Source organism: Theobroma cacao, chromosome 3 (assembly GCF_000208745.1).
Source record: "Theobroma cacao cultivar B97-61/B2 chromosome 3, Criollo_cocoa_genome_V2, whole genome shotgun sequence".
In the NCBI taxonomy this organism is placed as follows: Eukaryota; Viridiplantae; Streptophyta; class Magnoliopsida; order Malvales; family Malvaceae; genus Theobroma; species Theobroma cacao.
In genome coordinates this window covers 27,054,544-27,077,750 of record NC_030852.1, presented here as the reverse complement: position 1 = coordinate 27,077,750, position 23,207 = coordinate 27,054,544, and the positions used below count along the sequence as shown (strand labels likewise).

At 35.9% G+C, this 23,207-nt stretch overlaps 3 protein-coding genes across 4 annotated transcripts; all 3 read right to left on the bottom strand.

Annotated features, from left to right (window-relative positions):
• LOC18605300 (F-box protein At5g07610) lies at positions 222-1,739 on the bottom strand. The gene has a single exon (XM_007038233.2). The coding sequence runs from the start codon at positions 1,644-1,646 to the stop codon at positions 423-425; it is 1,224 nt and encodes a 407-aa protein (XP_007038295.2). The 5' UTR covers positions 1,647-1,739; the 3' UTR covers positions 222-422.
• On the bottom strand, positions 2,561-5,117 carry LOC18605299 (ubiquinol-cytochrome-c reductase complex assembly factor 1). Its single transcript, XM_018116751.1, has 7 exons — positions 4,829-5,117; positions 4,530-4,743; positions 4,231-4,397; positions 3,971-4,095; positions 3,539-3,599; positions 3,104-3,152; positions 2,561-2,946 (listed from the first exon to the last, which is right to left on the bottom strand). The coding sequence occupies exons 1-7, from the start codon at positions 4,991-4,993 to the stop codon at positions 2,870-2,872; spliced, it is 858 nt and encodes a 285-aa protein (XP_017972240.1). The 5' UTR covers positions 4,994-5,117; the 3' UTR covers positions 2,561-2,869.
• On the bottom strand, positions 5,523-23,200 carry LOC18605298 (uncharacterized protein At3g06530). Of its 2 annotated transcripts, none has more exons than XM_007038229.2 (39): positions 22,861-23,200; positions 22,553-22,766; positions 22,320-22,415; positions 22,120-22,237; positions 21,866-22,039; positions 21,542-21,712; positions 20,878-20,933; positions 20,680-20,769; positions 20,451-20,599; positions 20,107-20,189; positions 19,885-20,013; positions 19,710-19,784; positions 19,257-19,425; positions 18,559-18,698; positions 18,370-18,462; positions 16,954-17,197; positions 16,304-16,398; positions 16,057-16,209; positions 15,793-15,973; positions 15,108-15,241; positions 14,898-14,979; positions 14,650-14,812; positions 14,148-14,223; positions 13,830-14,003; positions 13,610-13,678; positions 13,419-13,523; positions 12,674-12,763; positions 11,902-12,113; positions 11,544-11,754; positions 11,249-11,431; positions 10,869-10,964; positions 10,716-10,783; positions 10,303-10,645; positions 9,299-9,514; positions 8,348-9,004; positions 7,847-8,256; positions 7,167-7,416; positions 6,476-6,646; positions 5,523-6,071 (listed from the first exon to the last, which is right to left on the bottom strand). In XM_007038229.2, the coding sequence occupies exons 1-39, from the start codon at positions 23,018-23,020 to the stop codon at positions 5,841-5,843; spliced, it is 6,531 nt and encodes a 2,176-aa protein (XP_007038291.2). In that variant the 5' UTR covers positions 23,021-23,200; the 3' UTR covers positions 5,523-5,840. The 2 variants fall into 2 exon arrangements, with proteins under 2 accessions (XP_007038291.2, XP_007038290.2); XM_007038228.2 differs by having other exon boundaries at positions 16,954-17,191.

The following is a 23,207-nucleotide window of genomic DNA, read 5'->3' as shown; positions in this document are numbered from 1 at the left end:
CAGTTTGGATTCAACATATTTTCTTTGATTACGAGGGACCCATCTGCCTCATTACCAGTGTTTTCTTAGGCCAGAAATTTTGGACTCAAATTGTCTGTAACATTTGATCAATTAAAGTATTGCTTTGCAATAGGAGACCTCTGGTCGGCGCCCTGGATTTAAGGGAAACCCTGGCTATTGGCTCTGAAATTGATGAGCACTTTCATGTCAAGTGACTCAGAAATTTCAGAAGCGCCAGCTTTCAATTGAAAGAGAAATTTGTGAATACATCTTAACAGCATATAGAATCAAATATCATCTTTGACTAATCAAACCCCAATTACTGGTCATATTTTCCAAGATATGGAGCCACAACAAACACGGAGAAAAACTTTAGAAAACGATAATTGGACTCCAAAAACTTTTCCAACATAGATATATAGTCAGACGCAAGCAAAGCTCTCAGTGAATTGATAAGCATCATAACAGTCAAATTCCAGTGAACCATCACCCCCAACTCTAGTACGCAGAGGAGCAAAATCATGAAGCTTACTGAAACTACCATCCTTGAAATTGTACCGTATGGCTTTGTTCCGTAAGTGCAGCACCAAAAATGAGTCCTCATCACTTTCTTGCTGAACAACACTGAGTATTGAAAATGCATAAGAGTGCAAGTCTACCGGATCAACATAGCCCCTAGCCATCTCAGGAAATGCTGCTGCAATTGGATTAAGATCAACTTGGTATTTCACAAACCAGCCAGAGTAGTCTCTCTCCATCTCATACACATCGAACTGTAAAGTGTCCGACCCATAGACTTCAATAAGATGCAAATGGCCTCCAGATTGTCCAAAATATCTATATAGCCGCACATCCCCAACGACGGGGGCCATTGGCAAATCTCTGATTCGCTCTTCCTCGACATCAAAGCAGAGTGAATCTCCCCAGTCACTAAGCCAATGAAGTGCACCATTCCAGAAAACACCATTTTTGAATTGTACACTGATTGGTGCTGCGAAAGGACAACAGGAAGGCCTCCAGGGCCCAGTTCTCGATGAGTAAATCTCTATCTGGTAATGATCCGGTAAATCAGAATCGCAGTTCCTGATGCAAATTACTTTGTAATGAGGTGACTTTGAAGGATCAAAAGCTAAACTGACACCAAAAGTATTCCTCGAAGACCTGCCACGTGGTCCTGGACCTAGTCCAGGAAGTACTGTGTATTGCTTTGTAGTAGGATTGTAAATGTAATAGGTTGTCTCTGGACGATTAGCACGAAAGCTACAACATAACAAGAGGCCGTTACAAGATTGCAAGATTCTGATCCCTGATGGGTCGTCAACAAAAGTGAGAGACTGAAAGGGAGCACGAGAGGGATTGGGAGTAAGATTTATGAAGTCATATTCTGCTTTAGTTTGGCCTGAAAGACGGCGCGCAAAGAGGCCCGAGGTAGTTCTACAATCGTATTTGGGAGAAAACCTGGGATCGGTAATGAGAGAAAGCCAGTGTTTGGATACGGTCTTGAATTTGAGGAGGCATTTCAAAGGCAGGCAGAGAAGGATTAGAGTCAAGATGTTATCATCGCTGGCTATCAAATCAGCAGATGATGATGATAAAAGTTGATAAGAATTTGAAGAGGATGCCCTGCTTCTCTTGGTGGAAAGCATTTTGGTTGAGAAATTTGAGAGCAAGGTATTGTGCTTTCTTTCTGTTTGGACTTGTTCTAGAGTGCATCTATATATATATATATATATATATATATATATAGGTTCAGCTTCTTTTGTTTCAGTTCTGTTCTTCGCAGGAAGATTGCAGAGTAAGACAGCTGCAGATGATTCCCAAGCACGCTGGAGACTTGACATTCTGGTTGTGGGCTTCGTTTTTCTCTAGTCAATGCTCTATCAAGCACAACATTATTTATATCGATTCGTATCAAGGAATTTGTGGCTCTAATTTTGTTTGTAGTAAGATCTAATCATTTAAATTTTCCATATGAAATTAAAAAACTTAGCAGATCACAAACAGTTGCAACTGTCAAAACTCACACTTTTCTAGATTATGTTTCAAAATTCCCATTCAAATATTATAATAAGCAAAAAAAAAAATTCTACCTTTTCAATGAATTACAAGTATAGTTTTTTTTTTTTTTTTGAAAATTAGAATCATTTCATAAGCAAAACAGGGTAAACCCTTTACAAAAAACAGAGTATTGTGATTGTATCAGTCCTAGTACTCTATAATCACCCTGGCCTATAAAAATATAGCTAGCAGCAAAAACCAAAACTATACACATTCACAGCTATACATCCAGAGTCTCCCAAACTATACAAAAATTACAAGCATAGTTGCTAAATCGAGATGTTGTACCGAATTTATTTTTGAGCATCATATAAACAATTGTCAAAGACAATCAAAATTCTAACAAGCTTCTAAAAATTAAAATTTTAATAAAAAAATTATAATATTTACATCTTAAATTATCCATGTGCGACGTACAAATAACAAAAACTAATTTAGATTAAAAAAAAGCAACAATTGTATATTATTTTGTTTTTACCCCAAATGCAGAAATCAACTACAATTTGGAATAGAAAAAATAATTACTATTAAATATTAACTGTATTACAATCACATTTTCTTGCATAATCTGCGATTAATGCCACAAATGAATACATCAATTTCTTGCTCAATCACCCTCTTGCTGTAATGAAATAATTAAACGCTGGCAAAATAGTTTAACTGTGATATGAAGACCTTACCAGCATAGATTAGCATGAGCGACCATTATTTCTTTCTTTTAATTTTGTTTCCCTCTCTTTTCCCCCACTTTTGCCTAAGATAGAAGCAATTCTTGGAAACGTGAATCCTCACATCAGTTTCTTCCCACTTTCTACCTTCTCATAGGATCAGGTGAGCTGTTTTCCAATGAGGTGAACATGAAGTTCCCAGAAAACATGGCTTCCTTATCTGCATATCAAATGCCAAAATTTAGGTTAATGCAAGACGTTGGATTCAATGATATCTACTGGATCATTCCAAACATCAGAACTCCAAGTGCCCATTAAATAACCAAAACAAACAACCACCATTTATGAGTTAGTTGGATAGACAAAACATAACCTACCAGTTAAAGAGAGGCAAGTGACTTCACGACGAACATACCTTGCCATTGCCTGCAGACAACAGTGTAAAGACTCAGTCATGCTATGCCTTCAACTCCACATGATAAAAGTAGGGAGAGTGTGGGGGGAATTTGATAAATGATAATTCAGAGGAAAATTTCTGACTCTCTTAACCCACTGATATAGACCACAATGGCAGACAAGATAAGCATCCAAGTCAGAACACCTCTAGGGATAAACTTATGGTTGTTCATACTGTATTTCACATTATGATAAATGACCATAATGACTCTTCTCCAGCATGTGGACATATAAATATACTGGCATTGCTTCTATTTCAAAAGAAACTAAAGAAAATACTTCAGAAGTAAAATGAACCAACACCACATCTTACATGGCTATTAATTACAACAACAAAAGAAAAGATGAGAACATGCCTGGACTGTACGTAATGCAGCAGCATCTGGTTTGGATGTACCATCATCAGAAAAGACATTCCTGTAAAATGTCAAACCAATGTTGAAAATGAGGAGCAAATGCATTGCCCAAGATGTCTCCCAAATGGTGATGCAAGTAACATTGGGTTATATTAAGCTTAAGCAGGGGTGAGAACTGCTATAACTTTCAGCTCCAGCCAAACTGACCCAGGAGGCCATGATTAATCAAAACAAAGTTTGAGCTAAAGGCAAATAACCAGGTTTGAATATAACAAATTGCTTCCCACTAGTAACGTTCTAATAGTAGGCATATCAACTATTAAATAAAACTGATACTCATTGCAGGAGCATAGAATTAGTAACAAGTTGCATTGAAGACTATTGTGAGAAATTTTAAACAACTGCCACATTAAGTTCTGATAAAGATCTTACCGCCATATGATGTCTGTTAGCTCCTCCTGTTTAGCCTCTGGAAGCAATGCAGCATTATAAGCAACAATGTTTCCATAGAATATCTTCTCCAATTCTTTCATCCATTTCGTCAAAAGTAAGTTAACCTGCCATTTCAATGATGATAAAGTAGCTGCAAATGACTATTCAAACCAAAGACATACATGATAAATTTCCAAAATGGTATCTTCATGCGATAGCATGCTATCCACATTGAAATAACTCCTACACTGATGACATACCCCAGCTTTAGATACTCTGAGCTCAACATCATGATTGTAGATCTCATAAAGGTATTGTCCTAATTCAACACCGTCTTTTCCTTCAGCTTTTAAGCGGCGTAAGCAGAGCCACATATGAAGCACAAGCAGAGAAAATGTCATTTTGAAGGTCTTCTCCAAGTTAAATACTGAACCAAGAAAGATATGGGTTTTAATTTATATTCACTCATGCAGCCAATGCTACTATGACAGTCGATAAAGCAGAATTATGAAATTTAATCAAAATTAATATCAATACACATATATAGCAGACGACGGACCTTCATATATAGCAGGTTTATCAACTTGTGAAAGGACGCGCCGGTATATCACATTTGCCCCTCGAATAGACTTGCTTTGTTTACTATAGAAGAGCATCATCTTGAGAATAATACGCTTGATGCCATCATACTTTGGGTCTTCCACTCTGAGGGGAGAGTCTGGGGCCAAAGCCAATGAACAAGGCTTAGACCAAAACATTTTATCCAAATTTACCTGTTCAAAAACAACAACCCGAATCATCAGGCAGAGTTTTATTCGTTTAAACGCGAAATGGGTAGCTTTGAAAGAAACAAATTACCGTTGATCTAGCAGGGAACGATTTGTCGGGGGAATCAGGGGCAGCAGGCGCTACAGCTGCATAGCTCTGGCGATGAATCATACTAAAATCTTTCCCCAATTCAATGGAGTTGAATGAGCGCAGCTTTGAGAGATGCGCCAAAGCTCTGTTCCATCGAGGTAGCATTTTCTTTTCCGACGAAATATGGATTTCCTCAATGACCAATGGAGTTTTGTGAAAGTTTGTTTGTTGCTTCAGCTTTCAAAGCCCTAAACCCTTCTTCTCCCATCGCAACGACAGAATGGCAAATTTAGAATATCTGGCGGTCCATATTACCTCATCACTCCATCAGACGATCTCAATGACCACACTAGATTCGTCCACGTCGGCTAGCCGAAAGTGAAATTTCCTATTAAGATAGTTACTACGGTAATAAAAATATTTTACTTGTACCAATTCTTTTAGATACTACTCCTTTTATCGTACAAATTTAATTTTAAATCATATTTTTAAAAATTTTTAATTCTATATAAATATTAGTAGCACTAATATTTTTCATCATCTTAACCTTGGCAATTATATATGCAGTAAAAACCAACTTTCTTCAAACCGGCCAAAAGAGAGAAGCTAACAGTGGGCAGTGGTCATGTAAGTATCATCTTTCCTTTCTCTTAATCAATTATTTGCTAAAGGTAGAATTTTGGTGCAGATAAAATGGTCAAAAAGTGAAAACATTGCACTCTTCAGCTCAGCGCTAGCAGCAATATATTAAGATTTTGTACATTACACCAGGCAAAATTTTACAACTAGATATACGTAAAGCCGGCCAAAGGCATACAAAATTTGACGGCGACCAAACACATTGATCAAAACATTGAAGCTTAGACCCATTGTTTGACCTAAACCTCCTCTTAACTTTTAACCTAAAATTTACACTTTCTGTTGAAAAGAAACTCACTGGATTTTGCAATCAATCCTTTCATCCGGTGGCTTTCCCAGATGATGTGTAGTATATGTCACTGGCATACAAACATCACAGGTATTCACGAAGGCTTTCACCGCTCATCGTCTCCATCTCCTTGAGAATATCTTGTGCCAAAGATTTAACAGGTAACTCCACATCCTCCAGCAGTTCCGCGAGAAAGGGGATGGTTTCAGCCAGGAGTACTAAATATTCTTCTTTCAGATTATCCAGAAACTGCTTAACTATCCTCAGGCCCAAAACTCGAGCTCGCATCTTCTCACTACGTGTTTGCATCAACACCTGAAGTATTTTTTTAATACACGGGTCAACTTGAGAGAGGAAAAAAAAAAAAGAACTGCATTATAGAACTAAACTTTGCAGCAAGTTCCAAGAAGACAAGGATAACGAGACAATCTATTAAAAATACTGGATATGTTGTCAGGAATAAATTAATAAACCAAAATTAAACTTAAAAATGATTATCCAAGATTTATAGAGATAAATCCCCAAGGGTACGTTTGGTGCGTAGCATGATGGATAAGATAATCCTGTGTACCAAACGCAACCTTAACAGTAAGATATCATATGCACGTTTGGGCAAAATTAGGATCAATACTTTGCATGGATTTAAATATTGACAGAGACCGCAATTCCAAGCTCAAAAGGTAAAAACTTCCACTCAAAGACCATAGATAGAAAATCACCTCATGGTTCAGGGGCTTCCACAGGAGGTCAGTTCCGGCAGTAACAGCCATCTGACCTATGCAACCAACTAACAAGTCATCTACTTCCTTCACTGACGGTGTATCAGGATGTTCTTCAATTGAAGTTGGGGGCTCAATGACAAGCTGAGAAACAATGGGTTTCAATAGAACCTGCATATGAATCCGAATACTTCATCAATTAAAGCAATCAGAAACAGAACATGCTAATGTAAACATAAGAATTCTGGTAGGCCATTTAACAGCCATTTATTGCCCATGGTTTTTTGGTGAGATGTTAAACAAACTAAAAGACTCTTGATAACAAGCAGAGAGCTATTTCATGACTTCTAGCAATGATGTAGATGCTCAATAAATAGATGAAAGGTTTGACAATACTGCACTTATACAATATAGAAATTGCAGGCATCCAAACAGTGACATTCTTATGACATCACAAACCACTTCAACCAGTACTGAAGAAATAATTCAAGGATGAAGTCCCAGTACAAGCAATAAAGACAATGTCAATGTCTGCTGCTCCAAGTGTCTCCTAAATGTGAAATTGAATATATATATATATCTTGCGTTCCATTCCAATTTAAAGAATAATTAAATAGCTATGATGCATGCTTAATTAGAACTGACTCCATGCACTAGAAAATTTGCAGCTCAGAAAATATAATTCACTAGCCTGAAAATTAGATGAGTCAAGGAACTTCAGCCTCCCAGTGTCATGGAGAAAACATTTTTGCAGTGATGATAAGATCAATGCCCTAAGATGCCAGCTTTTAAGTGATAACATGTGGTTTCCCAAATTCCCGTCCTGAATCTTGGCTTTCTTTTTCTTCTGAACCAAATTAGAAGCTTTAAAAACTCCAAAATCACCAAGCAGCTGTATGCAACCCTTGACCAAGTATTTGAAGTAGGGGACAAAGAGTGACCTGCATTTTGGAAGAACATATAATTCAACTAAAAACCTACATTAAAACAAAGGGATAAATATATAACAAGTGAATTCAAAAAAAAAATGCCAAATTATCTTAGCAACAAATGAAATACAATTGCAACATTGTTATGACAAATAGCTCAACGCATGATACAATCATAACTGCAGCTTAGAAAGCTCCTCAATCGAATTTGAAATTTTGACATTCATGCATCCCTGTACATTATGAAAATGTTGGACTGATCTAGGACCACAAACCATAAACCTTCAATGGACGAAGTATAGATATATAATGTAGGTGACAAAATCAAATCTTTGGGGACTAAAATTGAGGAAGAGAACAGTGAATCACACACCACTTAGCAAAAAAAATGTGAAAGCTATGTATAACTTTGCACCAAATGTAAATAAGAAAGAAATCTCACCTATGATTCTCCACAAGTTTATTTACCAGGCTATAAAATGATATAGCTCTATCTATATTTGGGCTTCCACTCCCAGCAACATCTTCAACCTCTGCCTCAGCCCACTTAATACTCTTGGCAAAAAGAGGTTTAAACATGTTCTCTGTAAGTTTCATCGTAAGAGAAACTAACGCATTGATGACACTTTTTTCTACCACATCAATAGTCTGAACTGACACAGGGTGCTGCCGGCGAAGATCAAAAGCAAGCATGCACTGGTCAAAAATCTTTCCATAGTAACCACTAACTGATGCCCTGTCCATTTTAGTAACTAGGTTTGCTAACATTTCAAAAGCAATCACCAAGCTTGAATCTCCAGATTTAACAACACCCGAGTATGTCTTTAGCAAAGGCTGCAGTGTAAGTCGAACCTGGCAACAAGAATCACAGTAAATATGATAGAATTAGCCCACTGAAAAAGTGTAAAGGTTCCCAGAAATAATAACTAATTAGAAGACTTACAGGGATCTTATCAGTAAGGAGCTTTCGCACTAAATCAGCTTTCAATTTCAGCTTCAGATCTGATCCTGACACATATGCAGGATGAAGTACCATAAGTTCTATGACATCTCCAAGATATGGGTTTAAAAAGCCACCAAGCTTGTCAACAACTGCCTCCAAAGTGACAAGAATAAGCAGCAAAATGGAGCTATTTTCATCAGTCTTGCTTTTTAATTCAGAACTCACAGAAATTTCACGAGACTTCTTTATAACATTTTCCATTATACAGGGAAGCTCAGCCAGTGCCCTTGGTCCAAGCACATTAAGCAAAGCACCAGTGGTCTTAAGGCAGCTGGATGAGACAGCCAAGTTCTCTGAACTAATGCCTTTTGTGACTGATGCAAGGCACATGCTGAAGACTGAATAATTAGAAGAAAACCTTTGTGCCAGGATTTCCAGTGTTGAAATTGCAGCCAGTTTCAACAAAGCATTTGATTTTTCAATAGAATCATCAACTATCTGAACAATTTCTGCACACATCTTCTGAAACAATTCCAGAGAAGTATCATCCAAATGGAGCTCAAAGCTATTTGAATTTAGATCCAGTTCTCTTTTCTCCTTGCGCTTTGATTTAACCGAACCATGGTCCTTCACTGTTTCACATAATATCCCAAGAGCCTGTTTGCAAGTACAACTTTATTTGTTAAACAATAGGCTCATCATTAGAGATCTAGTACCGTATAAAGATGACACAAAACAACCAGCCCAACAGTGGTAGACTGTAACATTGGCACATCCTAATTTTACAAAATTTAGGTATTAAACATAAATTTGAACTTCATAATGTGGCAAATCTCAGCCCCAATAATCCTTAATCCACATTTTAATGGAAAGAAAAAGATAGATGCAAAAGTTCAAACATGGCATAGGACACTAATAAGAAAGAATCTGAAAGAGTGAGTAACCATATACCTTCTTTCTAACAGTGCCATCCGCATTGCCAAGTAATTTGGTGATGCATTCAAAGCATGTGGAAGGGATCATAGTCATTGTAATAGTCTTCAAGATAGCATCCACGCATGCCCTAAAGTCTTTCCAAGTTGCAACTGGAATGCCAATTTGCTTTCTTCTTGCATCAACAACTTGTAAGAGAGAGACAACCTGCTCCATAAGTTCTCCAAGTTTTCTCTGCTATAAGTAAAAAAAGCAATTCCTCTGAATATGATGCTTCTGATTACTATTAAGTATAAAATGAGAAATCAAAACAAATACAGTTAGCCAAATTTGGCCAGCCCAGCGACAATTTCACCCATAAAAGCTTAAAAAGATGACAGGTTTAAAGTTCTGCAACATAAGAGTAAAGAAAATAAGGTAAGAGATCAGAAATGGGTACAACCAAACTAAATAATGAAGCATTCTAGAGTAGATTCCTCCAACTTCAATAGGCTACTATCATATTACATAGATTCTAAGTTGTGAAGAGGAAAATGTTTGTGCAAGACCTTACCTACCATAAATGCATGTTGAAGGAGCAGGGCTAGCAAGCCTAAATATTATAGCATTAAGTTGTCGGAAAGTGGTTCTTAAAATATGAGCTTCAGTCAAAAGTTGTAAAAACCAAGCTCTCGTGAGCTGCTTGACCTTTACTGGATTAATACTTGAGCTCAACTTGTTCACTATGGAGCCAAGCTTGAGGTCAAGTAGATGGTTTAGCTCGAGCCTAGCACTGTATCAGCATGGCTCCAAATGCCCCTACTTCCGTTTACCCACAAGTCATATGCAATTAGACGCATAGAATTGCTGAACTTATACCAAATAGTGTCATGCAAATTTATTAAAAATCAAGAACAAAATTAGGGAAATTTATCCTTATAAATGCACACAAATAAAGACCTGGTTGCAACACACTCACGTCCCACCAGCCACATTTGTCTAATAATAAAGCATGAGAAATTCTAAAAAGCATATGGCTTGACCTGGATGCTATCTGAACTCTCCCTTGATTCAAGCTTCAAAGAAAATTCTGGGTCTTGCAATTTGTGCAAAACAAAATCCATGGCAAACAACAATTGCATAACCAGTTCTTGAGAGAGATCACTCTGTCCTATTAATTGAAGAACCATTACAAGAGAAGGAAGCCATATCAGGGATGAATGCTGTCCACATATTTGCACTGCAAAGGCATACTCCCACTCTTTCTGTGCAGAAAATCTATCTGAAGCGTGTGTAGCATTAAGGCAAGATAGTCCTTTTCTTGAAACTAACGAACGGAAAAGGATGACAAGCAATGAGGCCAAACTATCAGTCTCCCCTAAAATCCTGCAGAGAAAAAATGTTAATTCAAGGAAACACTGAAAAACCAACTGAAATAATCAAGTCTAGATGATACCTCAAGAGGAATATAATAATGGACAGCCTTCTATGCTCAGCCACTCCAGGCAATATATTTATAAAAATCTGAACAAGCCAAATTAGAGAACTCAAATAGAAACAACCACATCCAACAATATATAAGAGCTGGAAATGTTTATGATAAAACTACCTCAAGCAATTTTTCTGTGTTGTTGGTCTTAGACAGCCAACATGGAACAATAGCAGATATAAGATCTTCAAACACATGTTGTGAATGGCTATCAATCTGTAGACAGATGTTCAAAATCAGAGTGATTAGTAAATAAAAAATCAACAATCACTTCTGAATGCAAAACAAGTTTTAAAGCTTTGTATTGATATATATCTAAAACAAGGTGAGTTTAAATTGATGTACGGGAAAAGAGACCCAATTTTTTTTTCCAATTGCTTTCAAGAAATTATCCAGGATCTCTCCTGAAAAAATTAACAAAATATACCATATTTTTTGGGAGAAAATTGACAAATTAAAGCAGTCTAATACATATAAAGCCAGCAGATAGTTTAATAAACCTGTGAAACTGCTGATTCTCCAATGACAGTAAGTATATCCAATGTGTGCTCCAATATTCTATTTGGAACTAACTTCACCACTGAGGATAACAGTGTAAAAACATGGTTACGGGTTTCTCCATCCTCTATCAAACGAGCGCAATCAACCAGTATTTGGATATCAATTTTATTTATTATGCCAGCCTGCCATGACAGAGATGTTACATAAAATCAATTAAGAAAAAATGAAACTAGAAAGGGGCACCAGACATAATGGCATGTTATACAACATTCAACTCCATGACAGGATTCATACCTTTAGGGGACTATTTGCATTAATGAATGAAGCAAAAATATCTTCCAAAATTAACAATAATGCCTGCTGAATGTAACAAATTGCACTAGACATTGTCTGAGACACACCAGAAGTTTGTATCAACCTTTCATCTTGAGTGAGAGCACCATGTCCCCATTCATCAGAGAAAATTTTTCCAAGAAGATTAAATAAGGGACCCACGAGAAACTGCCTAAAACATTTAACAAAACACAGTTAGTTTCTTTGGGGAGAATGAAAATGACAGGGCTTTAATTATTAGACAAATTTCACAGAAAATTATCCAGAAACAGAAACGCATCACAAATAAATAGAGGAAGTATCACTTATAAATGCAGACCTGTTTGCTATGTCTTTCTTCAGAAGCAACGCATCAAGAAGGGAGCTAAGAAAAGAGAGAGACCATTCTCCTCTAGAAACTATATCACAATGATAGCCGGCCTTTAGATTTCCAGCTAATTTTTTTTTCTTCTTTCCATGTGCTGAACTAGTTACAAGTGGATCCTCTTTCAGAACAAGATCAAGCATCTGACTTACTGTAGAGGAAGCAATCTATGACATCCATAAGAGTGCAGTCACTTATCAGAACATTGCCTTTATAAAACAGAATAACTCCAAGAGGAACTTAGTGTCTAACATAGAAGCTAATAAATGCAGGAAACAAAACAAATTTATCTCACTTACTTTGGTGGTCACAACAAGTTTCAAATTACATGATATTTTAACCAAAGCCTCTCAAACAACCAGAACTACACATAGCTCATCATATTTGTTTTGAGCCCTTTACCACTAAACTATTGATAGTTACCCATGCAAAACCAAGAAGTCATTGCACATAATATAGAAAAGTTCACATGCAAAGGACAAAACTATAGAAAAGTTCAAGAAATCTCTTTCATATATAATTTTAACAATCAAAGTAGAATTTAGTACTAGTGTGCCCTTTTTTTTTCACACCTTCAAAATCAACAAAATGCTAACTATAAGTTTAGCAGATAAGGAAACATGCTTGTACTAACTATAAATAAGATTCAAGAAATAATAACATAACTCATCAAAAGAGAATCATATTAATATTTAAACGCAGAAGGGAGTGAGAGAGGGAAACAAACATTTAAACGCAGCAAAGCATCTCTGGTTGCACTTCGGATATCACCATTACTATTGTGAAACAAAAGTATTAGCTGTCGGAACAGATGACCCTGATAGAACAGATAAAAGAAAATTAATGAAAAACCATTCACCCATGATGGACTTTGCATATTAGGTTCATATTGAATTGAATTGATCAATGACAACCATCAGCCATTATGCAAATAGATTGACAACAAACATATAGTAGATAGGCAATGACCATCCACTCTATATAAATAAATCAAAAACAACCATCTACCCTAGAACTCGTAAAACATCAGAAGAGGCAAAAATCAACAGGTAACATGTAGAAGAATATCATTTTCAAACCAGAGAAAGACCCAAAATAAATTAAGCATATTTGGTACACTGGATTATCTGTAATTAATTGTACCAAACAGATTGAAAATGTTTTTTGAATAAAAAGAAATTCCCCAACAAGGATCTGCATGCAATCTAACTTTATCCAACAATGATCAGAATGCATAGCACCCACCGCTTTTCCGTATCTCAGCTTGTCAATCTAACATCTGGTGTAACACTTCCACTTGACATAATATGATCCTTGAGGTTTGTCTTACTATAATATAAAATTTATACGAACACAGATGTTTGTCTTTTTCCCTTTAAACATCCTATTTCAGCTATCCATCAACTTAGGTAAAATGTTGAAATTTAAAGTAAAGCATTCCAGAAGATATAATAAAAGTTGATAAGAATAACCTGTGCCTCAGTTGTCAAGCCACTGTAGAATTGATTGCTTAGCTTTTGCAAAACTGTAACACAGGGTTCTATAATGGCAGGGTCTTCTGGAGACTTAAAATCCAACTGAAAGTAAAAACAGAAAAATAAATGCTTAGCATTGGAGACCCAAAATTCAAGTACACGGATACAAGTTGCAAGCAGGTTCTCACTTGCAATGCCTTTAACACATAATCTTCAGAAATTTGTCCACCGAGCAACGATGAAGGCATAACACAAATCTAGGAAAAGCAGAGAATAAAATCACCATCAAACAGCTATGAGCATGATTAAAAAGCATGTTTATGGTTTACTAGAAGAGAGGAGAGAGAAAGAGAGAGAAGCATGCGTATTTTAAAACCACACAAACAAAAAACAACTATAAAATCTTACCTCCAAAAGCAAGCAGAGGATCCTGATTTCAATTTCTGACAATTTCAGGGATGAATTTTCCAGGTCTAAATGGTATTGGCTGTGTTTTCTCAGAAGCAGGGATAACAATGACTCAACTTCTTTAACATGCAGAATTGTGTTGCCTAATCCTTTAAGCAAAGATAGAACCTTTAGCTGCCCACAAGATCAACCCATTCAACAATTTTCCAGACATTATCACTTCTTCGCACATGAATATAACAAGAATCCCCAGGACAATAAACTCACTTAAAAAGGAAGGGAAAGGAAAATAAACAAAAAAAGAAAAAAAGGGCAAACCTTGCCAGATCCGGAAAGCTTTAGGGCAGAACTCAATATGAAAGCAAGAATCTTTTCCTTTGTAGATTGATTAAATCTGAAATTAAATGTTTGCAGGAAGAAAGAGTTAACATCTTAATTGAAAACAGTACTGCATGAATAAACAATTTAGCAAACCAATATCAATGACAATGACTATATCTTAAGTGTGGTGCACCCCAAACACAAATTAAGAAAAACATATTATGCACTTCAGCTAAAGACAACAGAATACCCAATTTCATGAATCATGGTATTATTCTGTCTAACAGCATTCATAAAAGCTAGGTGCGATGATATCTGACAATTGCAAACTACACTTACAATGGCAAACTGCTAATTATTCCATCGCACAAGTCAAAGGCAACAAAAAACTAAAGGAGTATAATTTTTAGCAAACAAGTGTAGCTATTTAAAGTGATTAGAAAGAACCAGCACTAATTATGGCTGACGGGCGGTGAAAAGAAATAAAACATGACAATACCTCTGCTCAATGTTTGGAGACACTAGAATGCTATCACAGGATGAGCTAAGCAAACATGTCAGAAAAGAAGGGAGGAAATTTTTATCTGACAATATAAGCCTCTTCTGTTGAACCATCAAGCCCAAAAGTTCATCAAGAAAATGGCTCCAAACTGCAGTGTTTCCTGTTATTGAGCAATTCCAGTTATAGTTAGTTATATACAAACACAAACAAACAACCATAAGAAACAAGAGTATCATATATAATACCATTTTTCTTGCTAGAAAAGTCAACTTGACACCACAATTTATGTAACTTTTCAATACAGTCCATGGCAGCAAACCTAGTAGCCTGACAACAACATTGCACATCTTTATACACCTCACCAAATGAAGAGCTCAAAATGGAGACATCATGAACACCAAAAATGAATCTAAAGAACTGCCAACACAACATTAAAAATTGAAAAATGGTGAAACCTGATTCTCCCTGGCAAGTGGAACAAGAAGTGAAGGAAATTCAGCCAAAAGTTCAAATGGTAGTCTATCATCTAGCTGAGAACAAAGAAATGCGAAACAGTGAAGACTCTCTACTTGAACTGCAAAGGGAACATCTGCAAAATCAAATCTGGTATAAGACTAAGCAACTGCTAATCGATCCCTCCGCAAAAAAATGACATTTCAACCAGTATATCCATCATTCGGTCAGGTACAATCGATAAATAAGCAGCTTTTCAAAACTTGAGTTAATCAGAGATTTATGTCTTGTTGGATTCATTTTAGAATGTTACTTTGGATGGTTGGAATTTACATATTGAATTGGTTAAGAATTAAATTTTCATGACAGTTTTATGAATGTAGCTTTTGAAGTACCAGCTATAACAGCATTGTTAAAAATCCTTTCATCTCTTGATCATCAATTAAATTAACTTATTGTACTTTCACTCTTAACTTAAAGGGAGACTGCTTCATTTAAGCAACCAAGCCAGATTCCTTGTTTTCTGGTCTAGGCTCTGATTGATAATCAAAGTGCGATCATTTTGATCCAATCCCATTGATCAACATCCCAAGTGAGGCAGGTATAATTCATGTGTCAGGCCTTAAAATTGAAAAAGAAAAAGTAAATAAAATAGGACAAATAGAAAAAAGGAAGCCAGAAAAGCACCTTCTGCTGTAAAAAAGCTAGACAGAAATCGAACTGGTGAAATCTTGCACTTTGTAAGAAAATCATGAAGATGTTTCTCAACAAGGTCTCGAAGGCGTTTCTTGAATGCATACTTCAAATTAGAGACCGCAACGAAGATGAAGAAATCCTGAACTCGGTTAATAGCCTTCTCACTATCATCCTAAAAGAGAGGAAAAAATATGTAACAATGATGCAACCACCAAAGCAGCATAGAAAGTAAGAAAAAGGAATAGCATCACGAACCAAAAAGACTTCAGTAGAGGATGCTGAAATAAATGCCTCAAGTAACCTCCAGAATATGCATATAAGAATATATGTGTTTAGAGAATCAATATCAGCAACAAACAGCTGATCTAGGAACTTTCTGCAATCCCAATCAAGCATCTCTTCATTGAACTGTCAATACAACAGTTGCCATTATAGAATAATGAGAACAAGAAAATAATAGCAAGTTAACACGAAAAAAGAAACAGCAAAATTGCTTTTTAACCTCTTGTAGAGAAGCGTCAACTACAGACCCAAAAGCCTCCCACTCAGACTTCAAAACTGGAAAGCAAGCTTCGAAAAGCACCAAAAATTTGCCATCTAATAGATGAAAACATACAGAACAAACTCAAATTATAGGTGTAAAAATCAATAGCAGGGCAGAAGAAAACGTCAGGGAGATTACAATAAGATATGAAGCAAATAATTCAAAAAGATAGACAAACAACATTTCTTCACTACCAAGTCTATTTTGTATTAAACCACCAACACAAAGCTAACACATATTCCAGTAGCACATAACAGCACTATCAAAAGAAAGAGAAAAAAAAAACACCTAATAACAAGAAGGGACCAGTGAGTGAAAAAATTTACATTGGTAAATAATTAATTTCAATTCAGTATGAAGGGCTCAGGTAACCTGTTGCTCGGACCATGCCAACCATGCAAATTTGAGAATAAATGGCACTTATAATTTAATTAAAAATAATCCCTTAGCAAGAAATTTCCAGGCTTGGGATTGCATAAAAATGCAAGGAACTAGAAAAAGGTAAAAATTAGCACATTAAATCATCCATAATAAGTCAAAATAGAAATATTTCGTAGAACATCAGAAAACCACAAGACTGCATTCTATTAAACAATAAAGACACATACTGTTTTTCGACATAGAAAATGACTGCATCAGAACCAGAAAGCAAAGAGTCTTTGATGACTTAAGATCACTGCAACTCCTGGTAAGCCAAGGCAAGTACTCATGAGGGTTCATCAAGAATGCTTCTGATAAACTTCCAACAATTTCAATATTAACTGTAGATACGCTTCCACGCTTCTGCATTTTCTTTTCAAATCTGCTAACAGGCTCCATGTCAACTGAAGATCCAGAAAGCAATTTCTGCAACTTTTCCATTTTCAAAGTTATTCAGCTCACAGAAAAGCAATGAGTAAACAACTAAAATTGATAGTTAAAAGTTGAGGGCAAGAACAAGAAAAACTACGGTCAACAATACTCTACCACCTTAGGCTTTCACCTAATTGTCACTAATCCCCCTAAAATTTTGACAGCAGTTATTAATCCCCAAACGCCAAAAGATATCTTAATTTTGCATAGTATTAGAATATCTTTACAGGGCACTAGAGGGAGATTGCTGCAGCTTTCGAAATTCACATTTAAGTCAAAAGAGATGAAATGACCAAAAAAAAAACAAATCCAAGACTTAGTATTCAATTTCACCAGCCAAGTTGTATTTTCTTTTTCTCCTCAAATTTCAAAGATATCTGCATAGCATATCAGGCTACCAGACAGGGGTAAGCTGAAGACTTAAAAAAATCTTATACACGGTGGTAACATTTTAGCAACTCTATTATATCTGCGAATCCTGAAGGTACAAACTAATCATGCTACACAGATTGAACTAGCACTTAAAGAAAGAGGGAGGGAGGGAGGGCAATGTCCCTTAAGTTTATTCATTCACCATAATTAGCTATGCAAATAAAAAATCATACACCAAATTGGAGCATCCTTTCCCACCAATCCTTCTCATCTACCCCATGCTCTGGAAGAGCTACATTTAGGAACCACAAGAAGAAATCATAGAGTTGACAGACACAGAAAATAATCAATTGAGAATCCTTCAAAGTAGATTACAAAATTTCCTAGAAAAGTATTATGTGTCTTTTGTAACTCTCATTGGCAAAACTCATTTCTTATTTTCATCCTTCTCCACCCCAAAAGGACAATCTAACTAGACCTCCACATGTAGCAAGACTCAAGTCCTTTCAGTCGACATCCAAGTAAAGAACAGAAAATTCAACCCCATGGAGTTTTACAAATTACAATAACATAAAAAACATGGGAGCCAAGAATACTCTTCCAGCCAAAACGCCTATGTTTTCACATAATTTTATAATTCAAAGCATTCAGCCTAGCATTTCCTGTATTCACAAACCTTTAATTATTATTATAATTATGACAAGCTACCATCCACACTAAAGCCACAATAGAAAGCCTGAATACCAAAACAGATAACCAGCTTTTAAAAGGAAAAAGAAGAAAAGAAAAAGAAAATTCACCACATCCTCGCCAGACACAGCAGCAAGAGTCTGGAAAAATGGCCACTTCACTTCCTTGGCTAAATCCAAAACCTTTAAACTCAACCTCTGAGTCTGTATAAAAATAAATTAATGAAACATCAATAAAAACAGAAATATAGCTTAATTAGTGCCAACATGGCAACCCAAGAAGTCGTGTCATTTAAGCACCTCTGGCAGATTTAGTAGCAGTGGGAATATCATGGAAGCAACTTCTTTCAAATAATCTATCTGATCATGGAAGCTGAAAACAGCAACCTTTAGAAATGAAACAGCAACGTCACAAGATAAAGTAGAATTAACTGATGAACCTGAAAATGGAGAGCATAAAAGGAAATGAAGCTCATGCAAGCCTGGGAGTATAAACTCTGGATATGGTATAAATTTAATTAAACAATTTCCAACCAATAGGCAAAAACTATTAGCAAACTGTTCTGGCACTGCTTTCTAATTTATCATAACTTCTCATTTAATTCAAGAGCAAGATCGATAAAACTTTGGGACTTTTATTGCAGGATTCTACTCAAAACTTCCATTTCAAGAGTTTCCTCCAATTTTGTACACCTGAGAATCTGCTTAGGTCAACCATAGAGCACCCAGCATATACCAATATCAGCAAATCTAAAACAAATTAACTCTAAAATGGAATACATCAAAATCATTGACCTGATATTACTAAGTCCTTACAAGGCTTATAAATTCCTTCAGCACAAGCACCTAGGTTTTTCTTTGCACCATTAATTTTTGGCAATAAATGTAACTTTGGAAAATAGGAATCAATCAGTAGAGAATTTATACTTTTTCTGTTTTTTAAAGGGTTTAGAGGCAAGAGTGGTGGCAGTGAAGATTTCCAAATACCTCATGCTCACCTGATGTCAGAAAGCTTAGACATCTCTTAAGCACATGATGCAATGCTTCAAGAAGTTCTAAAGGACTTATTATTTCAGTGAACCAATCCAGAGAAAGAGCAGCTTGAACGACAGTTAAATCATCATCGTGAAGCTGGCGCAGTATGACATCTTTAATGGTTACAAGCCTCTGACACAAGAAGAATGGAACAAACTTATCAGTCAAGAAATGAGATATTCTGACGTGCACATAATTTACATGGGAAAAAAATGCAAAAGAGACAATATATTTCCATCCAATCAATCTAATAAGACAGTAATAATGATTAAACACCAACATCAAATAAAGGAGAAAGAGTGAGTTATACAAGCACCACACGACATTCCCAAATGAAACTAAGGGCTTGAAGAACTAAATAATTTACAGTACAGATAAATTAAAAAAAAAGTTACATATAAGTGCACATGAATTACCTGCGGATCAAGAGACCTCAGTTTCAGAATAGCAGATCGGTTAAGCCCTGAAAATGTAGCACGCCGTACCTCAGGCTATGTCACAGCACCAAAGCATAAGAAGTCTTGAACATATATTGAAAAGGAAGAAGTGCCAAAAACAATGATATCCTCATAAGGCGGTAGTACATAATACCTTTGGATGGTGTGATGCAAACCATATTTTGGACTCTGGGACAACCATTGACAAATCCAAATTCCCATCCAATATTTTACTCAAGAACTCACACACTGTGTCCTCTTTCTTGGATTGTACTTTGGTATCCTAGTAGAAGACAGAAGGACAAAAACATAAGACCAGATGCATGAGAAGAATAAAGAGAAGCAATAATACAGATAGAGTGATAATTTAACAGACCTCTAGGAACTTGTGAACTGCTCCATGAAATTGAGATGGATAATTCTTATGAATAGCAGCCAAAATTTTCTTAGCCCAGGTTCCTGCCAAATAGTTCAGAGATAAGTCAGAAATATAACATAATTTAGTAGTGATGCTAGTACTAAAAGTAGCTGTAAAATCAAGTAGTTCAGAAGGTATGCACAATTATTTAAGAAAAAACACATTTGTGCCTGCAATTGACAGTAAACTTATGATGTTCAAAAGTAGTAAAAATAAAAATATCATAGCAAATAAATAGAACCATGTACATCTGTGAAGCAAAATGTGAATTTGAAATGAAAAAGCTAACAAGTTACACAAACCTGATTCAGAGGATGCCGAATTTCCATCCTTCTCTGATAATCTCATGCAGCAAAGTAGAATCTTGGAGACAATATGATCCACTAAATTCGTCAGAGGAACTGTATCTATTACTGATATTAAAGCAAGATGATATGAGTCATCAGAAGAACTGCAAAAGACAACAACCAGTTAGAAGCAGTGAGTACGCCATGAAGTATAACCAGTAGAAAAAAATAATCAGCTTCACACCTTTGATCGACCAGAGCTTCCAACAGAATAGTGAGAAATCTATCAATATTAAAATCTTTAGATAGTTCCAGAAGAATCCCAGCAATATCCCTTTTAAAGCATGCAAAAAAGGTCAGTTAGAAAATACAACAAGTGATGATACACATGCAGTATTGCATTAGATAGCTCCAAAAAATGTTTAGACAAATAAGGAGTTACCTGATATCCCTTAAAATTTCCAAAGCCTTCTTTGGGAATGTATCAACAGACTGTGACTACAAAATTTACAAAAACTACAGTAAGAAAAATAGAAACAAGACAAAGCTTGTAACATAGAACCAAACATTTACTGCAAGGATGACAAAATTCTTCAATTGAGAGACTCTTCACATAGAATCATTGCGTAAAAAGGCACACCAAGCACCTATTCCTCAAAAGCAACCCTTTAATCATATGAGTTGATGTATCAAAAGAAAGCACTTTACAAAATAAAGAAGAAAAAGTTTTAAGAACTTTCTAAAATTAATAATCTAGCAGAGACAATATAGACATAAGACCCATCAAATATGAATTTGGATCAAACTAATATAGTTTTAAGAGCACGTGCATCATGACAAAAGCAACAGTAATTGTTCATTATATGCATCAACTGTTGAAACATACAAAATGATGAGAGTGAAACCAAGCCTCCCTTGTGAATCATGTAATCATAGTAGAAAAATATGGAAATCAATTCACAAGAGATATGCATGTAAACCTCAAATGAAAAATGCCAAAACACCATCAATAGAGAATGAAAAAATAATAATAAATTCATATATGATAGAATTTTAAGATGAAATTGCTTCTTGCAAATTACAAAAGAACAGTAGGATGCTATTACCTGAACAAGATTTATTAGAGCCATAAGTGACAACCGAAGCCATAGCAAGTCAGTTGACTCTTTCACGTCTTTCCTAGCTACCTCAGCAACTGATCGAATCAAACTATTTACAAGTTTGGGAGACAATGCTACTTTATTTGCTAGTAACCCAACAATCATCAAAGCACCAGCCTACATAAAGAAAATAAATATAATTAATACTAATTGCACATTGCAATCAGCAATCTAAATGCTGTACAAAGAATCCATAAAACAAAATATTACAAGCAATATAATTAATGAAAACAAATTTTCAAACAATTAGACCTATGCCTTTAAACTCACCTTGTGATCAGAACCTCCTTCTGTACCAGTTTGGAGACCAGAAGCTACAAATGGATGGATTCTCTTCACAGTGTCAGTGTCAATAGCTGTAACAGAACCCAAAACCTCAATAATAACTGCAGTGCAAAAGCTAATCACAGGTCTTGAAGCCTGAAACTTCTTCGTTGCAGATGCCTGCAGCAAACAGTAATTCATATGAGACTCACTGGGAGATAGCAACTGGATAACTCATAAATTATAGAGCAATGGCTCACATAATTGCACAAGGCCTCCAGAACCCCCATATCTCGAATACATTGTTGCACTACAACAGCCCTAGGAGGTGGTGCACCAGACACTTTAACACCGTCCAAAAATTTCCATTTACTATTCCTGTACCAATCAAGAACAATAAAGCAGCATTTACAAATATGTATGCAAGAGAACTGGACAAGAATTTTCATGTTTTCCTCACCCTGTGTTGATTAACTGAACTATACGAACAAAAGCGTGTGTGTCATGGTATGGCAAGACACATAAGACCAAATCCTCAATATTGTAAACATGAATCCTGAAAATACAATCACATTAACATTATCACAGTGAAAAAGAATTTGACACAACATCAACATTCCAATAACAACCAGTAAGGTCACAAAAAAATAACAACCAGTAACGTCTCAAAAGTTAACTAAGTAAATTACTTACTTGTATCGACGTATCAAGTACTCAAGTGTTTTAAGAGATGCAGCATGTTGAAGATGCCCCGAGAGTAACCGCAAATATGAACTTATTGAATCATTAATTTGATTATTATCGTCTACTCCCATTAATTCTCTATCCAATTCTTTACTCTTGTGACTGAACAAATCATTCTTGTAGTTCCTAAATCTGTCATCGACACCTACTAGAACCTCTAGCCCTAAAAACAACATGAAACGAGAAAAACATTAACAAATGAACAACCAAACAGATATTTTCTCTGGAAATTGAGGTTTGGAAAAATGGGAACTGACCTGACAACGCAATGTTCAGAATAGTGTCGATGTCGATGTCGGCGGCTTCTTTAGGGTTAAACAAAATGGAAGGGCGAGTGAAAGGTCGCTTTTGAGGTTCAGAGTCGGCTTGAATAAACGATTTAATCGCCTGTAACTGCGAAGCTATTGAACTCGCCATTCCTTGCTTTAACGATCAAAGAAAAAGAAAGAGAGGGAAGAGATTCGAGGATTATTGAAACTCAAGAAAAAGTGAGTAGAGAGAAACGATCTTAAGCCGTAGCCGTTTTTTGACGCTACAACGGTAACAACAAAGAAGAAATGCAGAGTAGAAGCCAAGCTTTAAAGCCTTAACCCTTAAACCCTAG